The following is a 12,755-nucleotide window of genomic DNA, read 5'->3' as shown; positions in this document are numbered from 1 at the left end:
TAGAAACAACGTAAAAAGAAAATGTGTTGCAATTAACAATATAATGCAATATTTATTTATTATTTCTTTATAACGTTGTTTAATTATGAAGTAATTTTCTGGTTTCCGCGTTGCACACAAACTGCATACAAATGATGATGGTTAATTTTCTTAGATTTTTTTAATCTTTAGTAAATTGTTTCGATTAGCTATGAATAAATTTTTTAAATTTTCATTATATTTTTTTTTTCATTTATTCTCTATCTCTAGCAAAATGTCAAACACAAAACAAAACATCAAAAATATTCACAAACAAAAAAACAAGCAACAAAAAACAATACAATTATCATTGGCAAACATCATTATTCATTTGCGATTCATGAAAAATCATTTTCACTCGTTCTCTTTTATTTAAAACTGAAAAAATTTTATATGCACCTTGATTAATTAATTTCTACACTTTTTTTATTATGTTTCAACAATTATTTTAAACGCTTCAATTATTTGCCATTTTAATTAACAAACACGCATATTGTACTCGTTTTTTTCTGCTTCTTTTCTATAAATTATGTTTTTTTCTTAATTCTTTTTAATTATCTCAAATTTCTACACGCAAAATAATTTCTCGTAGTTTAACAACAACATAACATTGATTTCAATTTAATGACTGAATTCATTTCGTGGAATTCATCATCGAAAACACAAATGTGGATTTTACATTGCATTGTTGTATTTTATTGGTAGTTAAAGTGTGGTGGACATAAAATAACTACAGGGTAGTTCAGATATATAATTTTTATTATGTGGTGGATTTCTTTTTTCTTTATGGTAATTTTTTGAAGTTTGGTTAATATTAATTGCACAAAACATTGTTTATTTATACATTTAAATATAAATAAGTTTTGGTATATGGTTAAGTAGCCGGGCTTGACAAAAGGGAACAGGTGCTACATAGTCAGGATCTTCTAATATTGTTAGTTAAATGGACAAATCTGGCAATTTTAAACGATCGGGATTAAGTATTCATGTAAGAAGGCAAGAAGTATTCATGTTTTGAAAATGGTCTGCAAAAATTCTCCAGAGTCAGAGTCACCCACTCAGAGGTCCAAGCCGTGTGAAAATAGTCGGCGGCGGCGGCTGAAGTAAATTTAATCGGCGGCGGCTCTAAGCCGGCTGAAGCCGATACAAATTATAAAAATTACAAATTATACCAATTTGGTATTCATTTTTTAAGTAATTTTTATTACAAAACTTAAAAAAACAAGTTTAACAAGTTACAGGTACATGTAGAAGGCTACATTTAGACTTATTTAATAAAAAAAATAATAATACCATTGGGATTTATTATAACTTTTGCCATTTTTTTACTGCCATTTTTCTTTTAAATAGATCATTATAATGGTTAATATCATATGAAGGGGATATATATTTCATATAATTTTCTTCTTCAGATTCAGAATCTGAAGATATTTCCGGAATATTTTGTGATTCTTTTAAAAAGTAGCTCCGAATATTTTTTTGGGCCATTTTGCAATTAAATTATTTTATTTTACTTTTTTGCAAAAAATAACGGGAGCAAATTTGCGTCGCTTAGAGTTGCATATTTTAAATGTTACCATATTTAATTTTTTGTTTTAATATTATAGAGCTGCCAATTTTTTTTATATTGTTCTTAATTCATTTATTTCATTTATAAGCCATTGACCAGTTAATGAATAACATTACTTCACACTTTGTAAAAATTATTGTAACATAATAACAATTTAATAAAAACTATATAGTATATTTTTTTATTAATTTTTACCGACTTAGCTGGATGAGTCGGCTAATGAAGTTAGCCGGTTTCAGCCGATAGAATCGGCGGCGGCTTTTACCGAAAAAAAATTTCGGCGGCGGCGCCAAGCCGGCTTGGCGCCGATCGACTTGGACCTCTGCACCCACTTATCCATCACTATTCACCATTTTTTAAACCATAACAGATGATTGTCAAATCTCACAAAACAAATGCAAATTCATACAAGATGGCTTCTCTTATACAAGTTTAAGCATTTGAAATGTCAAACTCCGTATAAAAAAAAACGTTGTAATCGCTTTGTTTTGCACTAATTATGCTTTAGTTATTCTTCTTAAAACTTTTAAAAATAAATTTAAATTTTGTTTACAATTTTGTTTATTTGTTATTTAAAATTGTAACGAAATGGAACAAATAACAAAAGAACAAGAAGACCAAGCCTCAAGCACACAAACTAATCCTTCCGGGACAGAATTGGCCGAAGCAGAACATAAAACAGAAAAGCCTTCTGGCAATGATGATGATGAGGAATTGGATATTACAAGTGAACATTTCAATCCTTTAAAGGCTTTATATGATCCCAACTATCGAGTAACAGAAAAACAGCCCAAAATTATCTATCAGAATATGGCAGCCTTTGAAACGGCTCTGAAAAAGTTTGGTATAATGGGTTTAAATAAAAAACCTAAAACTAACTTGGCGGCAGGCAGCAAAGATAACAAAAATCCCTTATTAGTAGAGGAGGAAAGAACACAGAGACGTTTCCAAGACCATCAAATGGCCATCAGAACACAGGCGAAAGTTAAACAAAAACATCAAAGAAACATTCTAATACAAATGGCTCAATCAGAAGGACCTATCAAACAATTGCAGGAATTTGTTAAAGAAAGCCGCAGGATAAGAGTTCTAGTAAGAAAAGAACATGGCATTAAAGGCTATATTGAAGGAGAACTAAAAATGTTTGATCGTCATTGGAATCTTTTGTTAGCCGATGTGCTAGAATGCTTTGAACAGCGTAAATATAAATATGCTGAAGATAATTTAGTTAACCATCAACAGCCCGAAGATTGTTCTTATATTTTAGAGCAATTAGGTATAACCCTGCCGCAACAGAGTGTTAAAAGTTTGTCGAGAAAACGTGTGGAGGTTAAAAGACATTTGCCACAACTTCTATTAAGAGGGGAACAAGTGGTTTTAGTATCCGCTAAAGTTTCAACTTAATGTATAAATTGTTTTACTTTTATTGATTTAAGTAAATACCTAGTTTAAGATTATTTTTTCTACTAAATGAAGTTAATTTTTTTTATATACTTTACCTAGTTTTTGCAAAAAACGGTTTCTAATCTATTTGAATTTTCTTTAAAATTATTTTTAAGAAAACTTTAGAAATATAACTAAATATTGTATAAAATTCTTTAAATTAAAACAAAAACAAACATTTCCATTAACTTGTATTTAAAAGTTATATTTATTTTTTACTAAAATAAAAATTATTAGCGATAATAGTAAATTAATTACTAATTTATGAAAAACTGTACATAAGAATTAAAAAAGAAAACTTTGTAAAAAATGGGAAATACGCCTGCGTCAAAATAAATGTCAAATTAACAAATTATTCCTGCTCCACAGTGGGTATATTAAATACTTGTCGTACTGCCTCAAAGTTCTTGATGTTGAAGACACGGCAACGTGGAGGTTTCTCACCGCCAAACGCCAAAGTGAAAGGATCTTCGGGACACTGTTTCATACACTGCAAACGTCCCATTTGGAAGTCATGTGAGTAGACCGGCTTAATTTCGGCAGTATTGAAATTCCAGATTTTCAGACAACCCTCTGTAGAGGTGGAGGTTAGCAGATTCTTTACCTCGGAATTGAAGCAAATGCCAGAGATTTCCTCTTCGTGGGCCTTGTAAGACCATAATAATTTTTTGGGTTGACGTTTGTCAGCATAGTGTAAGGAACCCTCATTGGAGCCAATAATAAAGTAATTACTATCACAAGTATTCCAGAGAACCTTTTCAACTTCTCCAGGTATTTGCCATTTGACAAAGGAGGTGTTTACCTGTTCTGGATCACGGCAATCGAATAAACGCACTAAACCATCAGCAGAGCCGGCCAAAATGCTTTGAGCTTCCTCAGGATGGAAACCAATTGACTGGACTTTCTCTTCAAAAGCGGTTATAGTAGTGTGAGGTTGTCCTTCATCCAAATCCCATAGAATTAAAGTTTGATCTACTGAACCAGAAGCTAAAATATGTTCATATTGACGATTCCAGGACAAATCTAAAACAGCATCTTTATGACCATAGGCTTCTTTGTTCTTCTTACGACTGCCTTTCGAACCCAATTTAAAGGTGGGCTCTATAGAGTCTTGTATATCTAAATCCCATACAGTGATTACAGGATCCATACAGCCTATGGCACACATATTGCCAGGTTTATCACTGCCAGGATCATGATTCATCCACTCAATACACAAAGGAAAACTGGGTAATAGGAAATCATGATGAGTATATAAACTTTCCTCTTCTTCATTGAATACCCAAACTTCCATACTGGCAGCATCATCTTGTACATGACCCACCAGCAACAAATTGTCGGTAGGTTTTATAATTTCATCTTCTGCCTCAGAGTCATCATCCTCATCGGGTAATTGATGGTCGGGGTCCACAATATTACCAATATCAGCCACTCTAGGATTACCCTCATTGTCATAACGATCAAAAGCAAACTCATCATCAGGATTACGATTCTCATTAGTCTCCTCATCTATATCATCATCGTCCTCTTCCATTTCATTGTCAACATCCATTTCATTTTCTTGCTGCTCCTCTTCATCGTCATCTTCGGCATCATCGTCATTATCACTATCCAAACGATCTTTGGTATCTTTAATAACTCTAGCCAATTCTTCTTGTGTCAAAACAATTTTGTCCGGCTTTTCTTTGGCTATACCGCGAGGTACAAAGCAGATAGCGGGCACAAAATCAATAGTTGCCTCAGCTGGTCCCTCTTCTTCCATGGTGTGGTTTTGTTTTTATTTCTTTTCAAAAATAAGAAATTAAACTATTTGTCTTCCAAAAACGCTGTTGCACTTCTTTCTGCTGGCCAATAATAACAAAATGTAAACACGTGCTTGTCTGCTGTCAGTTCAGAGCCCTGCGCCGACAAATATTAACAGCGGCGGCGACTGACACTAAATATGTCGGCGGCGGCTTAAAATCAACTGTAAGCCGGCTAAGTTTTCAACTACGTTTAGTTTTTAATTTTTCTACGATTTTAAATAGAAACGGAATGCGAGAGATCAGAAAGTGGGATTTTGGAAGCAAATATATTGTTTATAACAACAAAACAGAGCAAGCTCAAAAGTTGTGTGAGAAATTATGCAGAGATGAATAAAAAATTCTTAAAAATTAAAAACAAATCCTTTCTCCAAGTTTTACTAGGATCTACCGATATTTAACCCTATCCTCCATATAAAACATATTGCAGAAAATCAGTTTCTAAAAAGTTTTGCATTAAGAAAATGATCAATAACGTAAAAACAAAGATTTTTTATTTGTTTATTTACTAGCTATACCTAGTGTGCTACCCTAAAAGCAATATAAATAAGAAACCCACTTAACGATTTTGATGATTCTAACTACAATGGTTTTCCAGATATACAATTTGTTACATATGGGAGATTCCACGCAAATTATTGCAATTTCGCCAATTATTCCGAACGTTAATTAAGATTTTAATTTAATCTATGAAAAATTTGAATAATCTAATAGCTTCCCAGATATACAAAATTATATGGGAAGTGCCAAGCCCCCCATTGAGAGGCCGCCCGTTATTCTCTAAATGTTCTTCAGTAAAATTTGAAGATTCTAGCTCTAATAGTTTCTCAGATATACGAATTTTTCTATTTAATTCAAGCCCCCCAGATGAAAGTCCGCCCTTTTTTCTCCAAAATGTTCAGATGAATATTAAAGTTCTTCTTGCAAAATTTTAAGAATTTAGTTCTATCAGTTTCCCAGATAAACGAATTTTTGTATTTAATTCATATGGGAGGTTCCGCTCCCCTCATTGGCAGTCCCCCAATTTATTACCCAAAATGTTTACATGGATGTTAAAGTTCTTCCAGAACAACATCATTTAAAGGGATCACAAAGAGATTGAAAAATATACCAAAAGTTTCACTTTGAAAACATTATTAGAGTGTATGAAAACTCGCAACTCTAAAGGCAGACTATTCCTATTTTAGCGGTAATTTATGATTAAAATAAGTTAGAAGTAAGAGTTATATTCGGTAAATCATATGTCGTAAAAAAGCAAATTTTGGAAGTGTTCATATACATATATATATGAACTTTGATCATTAGATTAATAAGAACGTCACCGTGATTTTCGGATTAGGGGCTTAAATGTGGAATTGGATCAATTATGGACAAAGTTCTCTATAATTTAAAGTATTGTTTTTAATTCTACCATAATTCTATCATAATGATAACTTTTGGAATGATGTATTAGCTATAAACTGATTTTCTGTAAGAGGGTTATATTGGCGGACCGATCCTCATAATTTTATTTTTCATAAATGTAGGTTTCGATTCCTAAAAATGTTTTTTTCGTAGACATCGACATTTGAAAGCCATTTATGTGCGTTTAAGTCATTTTCTGAAGAAGATTTCATATACATATTTACATTACATATTTTCGTTCCAACAAAAATTGTTTTATTATGGTATTATTAAGTACATAGAAAACGTTAAAATCAATTATTGAAGGGGGCAGGGTCAATTATGGCCTATATAGATTTCGATTGATATCGAGCCCTTTTTGCAAAATGGATGTAAGCGAGATAAATTTTCGTTCAATTAGGATACTGCGTGTTTAATTTTATGTTTATATATTCAATATTTTAGAAAATTCAAAAAGTACCAGTTAAAGAACGAAAAATTACCAGAAATACTCCATTTTAAATTTTCATTCACTCAAGTCTATGATTGCTTAGTTTTGTGTTTTTAGGTTCATTATAATAGAAAATTCAAATAGAACCAGTTGAAGAACGAAAAAGTTCCAAAAAGTCCCGTTTTATATGTTCTCACTTACTCCATGCCCTACAGGTTTAATTTTATGTCTATATGTTCAATATTGTAGAAAATTCAAAAAATACCTTTTGAAGAACGAAAAAGTACCAAAAAGTCCCCTTTTATATGTTATCACTTAATCCGGGCTGTACATTCCTAATTTCATGTTTCTAGGTTCAATATTATAAAAAATTCAAAAAGTACCAGTCGAAGAACGAAAAAGTACCAAAAAGTCCCCTTTTATATGTTATCACTTAATCCGGGCTGTACATTCTTAATTTCATGTTTCTAGGTTCAATATTATAAAAAATTCAAAAAGTGCCAGTCGAAGAACGAAAAAGTACCAAAAAGTCCCTTTTAAATGTTATCACTTAATCCGGGCTGTACATTCTTAATTTCATGTTTCTAGGTTCAATATTATAAAAAATTCAAAAAGTACCAGTCGAAGAACGAAAAAGTACTAAAAAGTCCCTTTTTATAGATTCTCATTTACTCCAGGCTCTAAGTGCTTAATTTCATGTATCGAGGTTCAAATTTTGTAGCAAGCTCAAAAAGTACCAGTCAAAGAACGAAAAAGTACCAAAAAGTGCCATTTTATAGATTTACATTTACTCCAGGCTCTACGTGCATAATTTCATGTTTCTATGTTCAATTTAATAGAAAACTCAAAAAGTACCTTTTGAAGAACGAAAAAGTACCAAAAAGTCCACTTTTATAGATTCTCAAGTGCTTAATTACATGTTTCTAAGTTCTAAGTCAAAAAAGTACCAGTTGCAACATCGTATTGGGAGCCCGTTATTATGTATTCATATGTATAAGTTAATTTTCTAGTTTAGGATATTTGAGGTTACCGAATTTACGTTTTTACACTTTTTAACCCCCAAAAAAATCGAATTTCCAAAAATCCCGTCTTATTGGATACATTTGGTGGGAGACCAACCTCCTGCCCAAATTTCAGCTCTTTAGCTTCAAGGTTCTAGGCTCTACGATAATGAATCAGTTGACGTCAACGAAGCTGGTTTGAAGTAAAAGCAGCGACTCGAATTAGGCGCGTAAAACACGAAAATATCTGAGGCGAAGCATATACATCGAACGTTGAGCAAAGTTCTACACCGGTCAAATTTCAATGAGCGGCTTATTATTAGATAAAAGAAAACTTGCTTAAATGAAAACAAATTAATTTTATTTCGTAAAATTCCATAAATTTAGCGAAAGTTTAATGTAATTGTACAAAATATGGCGAAATTTTCAAGCCGTATTAAGCTGAAAAATTTCGTCGGCGGCGGCGGCTTTGAGATTTTGTTCGGCGGCTAGGCTTAGTCGGCTTAAGCCGAATCGGCGCAAGTCTCTGTGTCAGTTTAAGGTATTTTCAGACTACAATACTGAGTATTAACACACTTCAAATTAAAAATATTATGAAAATAATTCGCATTTTCAAAAAATCAATCCGAAAAATACATTTTATGTTTTATGTTTTGAATTGTTTTAAAAAATTTATGAATACCGACCGTATGCCAAAAAAATCAGTAATATTTTTGAAAATCAAATTACAAATTATATTTAGACTAGTAAATTGTATTATGATACAAATATTCTTGACAAGTATTAATACTCAGTATTGTAGTCTGAAAATACCTTTACTTTGCAATATAATTAGTGATGACAAAAGCAATGAATTAGAGATGTTGTTTTAACGATAGTATACTACAGGGTTGTATTTAGTTTTAATAAAGTTTGCATTATGTTATGAAAATTTTTTAGAAAATTAAAGAAAAAAAGGAAAAATTGTTAAGTATGAAGAAAACTTTAATTTAAAATTGTAACAAATTTAGTTAAACTGAGTTAAAATTTATTTATCTGAATATTTTATAAGACAACATTAACACATTTCTATTTGTTTCTAAGCAAATAGAAAAACAAAACAAACCTCACGCAACATGTTTACACTAATGACATTAAAGAACTTGTATACAAAATTAATCGGTTCTATATATACATACATAATTAAAAAGGTAGCGTTAATGAGTGACATGATTCTGATCGCCCAGCCAAACGGCTGAATTTAGAATCATGATTTTGATACTTCTTTTTTTCATAATAACTTTTAAGAACCGTATTCAAACACCATTTTTGAACATTTTTTCATTTTTTAAATGGTACTTATTGAATTTTCTAAAAATGTGTAGAGTACTCTTTGGTACTTTTTTGTTCTTTAAATGGTACTTTTTGATATTCTTACCCCGTCTTCAACTTCGCTGTTCATTCAGTTTTAATTTATACTATATAATGTTCATTTATATTATATAATGTTCTGGGTTCCTATAGATAGCGCAGTCGATTAAGCCATGTCCGTCTGTTAGTCCGTACTTATGTATATATGTTGAAATCAGTTGTCTGAAGGCCTAGATATACATGTGAAATCCAAATCTAAAGTCTTTTATATCGTCCAGGGATTAATAAGGTTCGAAATTATTGGAAACGGTCTAAATTTTCATAAAATCCCCATATAAATGTACAAACTTCCGGAAAATGGATTTATTGTTAATAACTTCCTCTATAATATAATACCACAAAATTTTGCACATATAAATTGAATATCAATAGAAATCGTATTAACAACTAAAACCTGGTTCGGTTCATATGACGATATGGCTTTCGAATATCTATTAAACAAACTTAATGTATTAACAAATAACCATATCGGGACAAAATTTGGCTTAATTATATTATAGGTATAACTCTCCGATCTTGAAAAAATTTATACCACATATAAAGCTTTCAATTCTATGACTTGTGATATATGTCTTTTGGTCAACAAATGTATAGTTTTGGAGTTATAGACCTTCAAAGTTAAATTTATATATATTCAATATCTTCTCTAATTATGAACCGATCCTGACAATATATATATCGTTAGAAAGAGCTTTGAAATACCTCTTCAAAGATATATAATATGACCCTTTAATTAATCCTTTGAGAACAAATTCCACAAAAAGTATTTTTTATATAGAGTTTTTTGATGAAAGTGTAAAGTTATATCGATGGATTTACGAAATAACGGCATTTTTGTCAAAAAACTCTATATAAAAAATACTTTTTGTGGAATTGGTCCTCAAAGGGTTAATAAAAAGGATCATATTATATATCGTTGACAAGGTATTTCAGAGCTCTTTCTAATGATATATATATTTTCCGGATGGGTTCTTAAATAGGGAAGATATAGATGATATATATATTTAACTTCGAAGGTCTATAACTCCATAACTATACATTTGTTGACCAAAAGACATATATCATAAATCATAGAATTAAAAAGCCTATAAGTGGTAAAATTTTTGTCAAAATTGGAGAGTTATACCCAATGTATATTAGTTCCCAAAATTTAAAACGAATTTATTATGTACATGCATAAAAATCACTTAATTGTAAATTAATTTATTTCAATTAGAGTAGCGAAGCCACCCGGGTAAACTAGTAAATTAACATTACAACATTAACACATCTCTACATGCTGAGAAAGAAAAGAAATCTCATCAACATGTTTACTAACATGTTTATGAAATTCTTATAAGAAAACAAAACAACGTGTAAACAAAAACATGTTGAGGTAAACTTTGTTATTGTTTTTTATAATGCCGCGTATGGAAAAATTGACAAATAAAACAAAAATAATCACTGTTAACAAAATTTTATCAACATGTTTGGCTTTGTGGGGAGATAAAGGCAACATTAATAAAAAATGTTGCCAGTTTTGTAGCGGTTTTGCTAAAAAAAAGCCTATTGGATGCCGTGGATTTTGCTTGAGTTTCTATTTCCCAACTATAGAGAGTGGGAGGGGGGTCTTCAAACTGAATCATTTATCTAAGAAATACATGAGTTTGTGTGTGAATTGACGAATGATTCAGGAGAATAACAAAACAAAGTAAAATTGTGAGCAGCAGCAACATTTGATGCAGTTTTTTACTCCATAAAAATACATAACTTGCTCTCTCAGTTGCTCTGGCTTTTGGGGAGAGTATACTAAACTCTACACGAAGTTAGCAATAATTTGTAACAGACACAAAAATATATGGTTGACTGGACTATTATTTTGTAGCAGCAGCATAACGAGAAGCTAAGCTGGTGGTTAAAGACGGATGAATTTTATTTAAATTTTCGACTTCTTCTCAAAACGTTGAAGACGGGTACGACGGTTTTAGTTTGTTATTTTTTTTTGTCACAGTGTGTGTGTGTGTGTAGTTGTTGTTGTTTTAACAATAACAAAAAAAAAAATAAAAATATAAACAAATTGTAAAAAAAAAATAACAAAAAGAAAAAAAAAAAGATTTTTCAAAGTGAAGTGAGTTAAATATTATAAAAAATAACAAAAAAAAGAGATAAAAATTATAAATCTTTTAACTAAAACAAAAACTAAAAGTTTAAATGTAAAAAATAAATTGCATTTTATTTTGTTGTTTATTTTTTTTCATGTTGATTCATTTTTATTTTGGTTGACAGCAACAGTTGCAGTTTTTCTCTCTATTGTTGTTGTTGTTACTGTTGTTATTATTATTTTTATAATAATCGTGGGTATTATAAGATTTTTGTTGTGTCGTCATCAAAAACCAAACAAATCCAAACCTTTCCTAAAACCAAAACCAGCTAAAGCCTTTCCAAAGCATCTTTTTTTTTTTGTTATAAAGTCTGTGTAACAAAAACTAAACAGTGAGTTTCATAATAAAAATCAGTTTTTTGTTTTTGTATTTTTTCCTCTTTTAACTTCTTTTATTCAATCACAATACAGAAACCCGTTTTCTTGTTTTCAAATCTTAAAGAGTCATTCGTTCTCTTCACCAACATTAACAACAACAATAAAAACATGTATACAAAAACAAAAAAACGTAAATTTAACACAAAAAAATCTAAATTAATATAGAAATAAATAATAAACACTACGAAAATTTAATAACAAAAGCTAAAGATTAAATTTTAGAAAAAGTTTAAAATTTCAGCAAAAAAATAAATTTACATTATAAAAAGCAAAATAAGCTATTTAAATAACAATACAAATATATACAATTATTAATAATTATAAAAAAAATTTGGTGATTTTTACAATATGTAATTTTATTGTTGTAGTATTAAAAAGTGAAAATTTGTGCTTAATATTTTAATAATTTTTTGAAATTTTTGTTAGTGTAAAGTTTTAATTCCAAATTTTAATCTTCAATTTTAATTAACCCTTCTTGATTTGTGGTACACTTAAAGAAATAAAACTGTTTTGTGGAAATAACCTGAATATCTGTCATCGAAAATAGTCAACTTTTCAAACTGGGTTTGACATTTTAAATTAAATTTTAACTCCTGCTAATGTTCAAAGGTAGATGGATATAAGGTAATGTTTGATGTGTAAAATATCTGAAATGAAAAACGTTGGTGCTATGGAAACATATCTTCTTCATAGATTTCGATCCAACTTTTGTTAGCACCTATATTTGCAATACCAAACAAATCTTATGAATAAAGTAAGAAAGTCTGATGGAGGGACATACATACATAGCTAGTTTGTCTTAGAAGCAATCTCTATGACGTTGCACTGATCAAATTACCTGAATCCTTTTCTAAAAGCAAAACGGATATAATCACAATCTATCTTCCTCATAGATTTGGATCATCCACCTGCACAGATTTCGAGCTTTGATCCTACGAAAATCATTTTTAACCGAAATATCGCAGATTTAGATTCGAATGATCTCTCGTTCGGTGTATGTATTAATCTCCATATATCCTAAAACAAGCCCCTTTGCGGAATACAGGGATTTTGATGATTGCATCAGTGATCATAGGTTCCGAAGTTATCTGTATTTATTCAATAATAATCCTATTTAAAGTTGATTTATCAGCCCATTTTTCATGCAATTCCTGGTGAA

At 30.3% G+C, this 12,755-nt stretch overlaps 2 protein-coding genes across 2 annotated transcripts; one reads left to right on the top strand and one right to left on the bottom strand.

Annotated features, from left to right (window-relative positions):
- Positions 1-1,932: 1,932 nt before the first annotated feature.
- LOC119605738 (U7 snRNA-associated Sm-like protein LSm11) lies at positions 1,933-3,147 on the top strand. The gene has a single exon (XM_037959017.1). It carries the CDS (start codon positions 2,177-2,179, stop codon positions 2,990-2,992), a length of 816 nt encoding a protein of 271 aa, XP_037814945.1. The 5' UTR covers positions 1,933-2,176; the 3' UTR covers positions 2,993-3,147.
- Positions 3,148-3,215: 68 nt separating this feature from the next.
- Positions 3,216-4,902, bottom strand: LOC119605736 (periodic tryptophan protein 1 homolog). The gene has a single exon (XM_037959013.1). It carries the CDS (start codon positions 4,791-4,793, stop codon positions 3,384-3,386), a length of 1,410 nt encoding a protein of 469 aa, XP_037814941.1. The 5' UTR covers positions 4,794-4,902; the 3' UTR covers positions 3,216-3,383.
- Positions 4,903-12,755: the final 7,853 nt, after the last annotated feature.

The sequence above is a fragment of the Lucilia sericata genome, unplaced genomic scaffold (genome assembly GCF_015586225.1).
Source record: "Lucilia sericata isolate MDLA Ls3-8-SP2 unplaced genomic scaffold, ASM1558622v1 Contig000514F_arrow, whole genome shotgun sequence".
Lineage (NCBI taxonomy): Eukaryota > Metazoa > Arthropoda > Insecta > Diptera > Calliphoridae > Lucilia > Lucilia sericata.
Note: the sequence above shows the minus strand (reverse complement) of the source record. Positions and strands in the feature narration are given on the sequence as shown.

Coding starts and splice junctions, on each gene's coding strand:
- LOC119605738 (XM_037959017.1), top strand. CDS start 2,177: ATGGAACAAATAACAAAAGAACAAGAAGACCAAGCCTCAAGCACACAA.
- LOC119605736 (XM_037959013.1), bottom strand. CDS start 4,793: ATGGAAGAAGAGGGACCAGCTGAGGCAACTATTGATTTTGTGCCCGCT.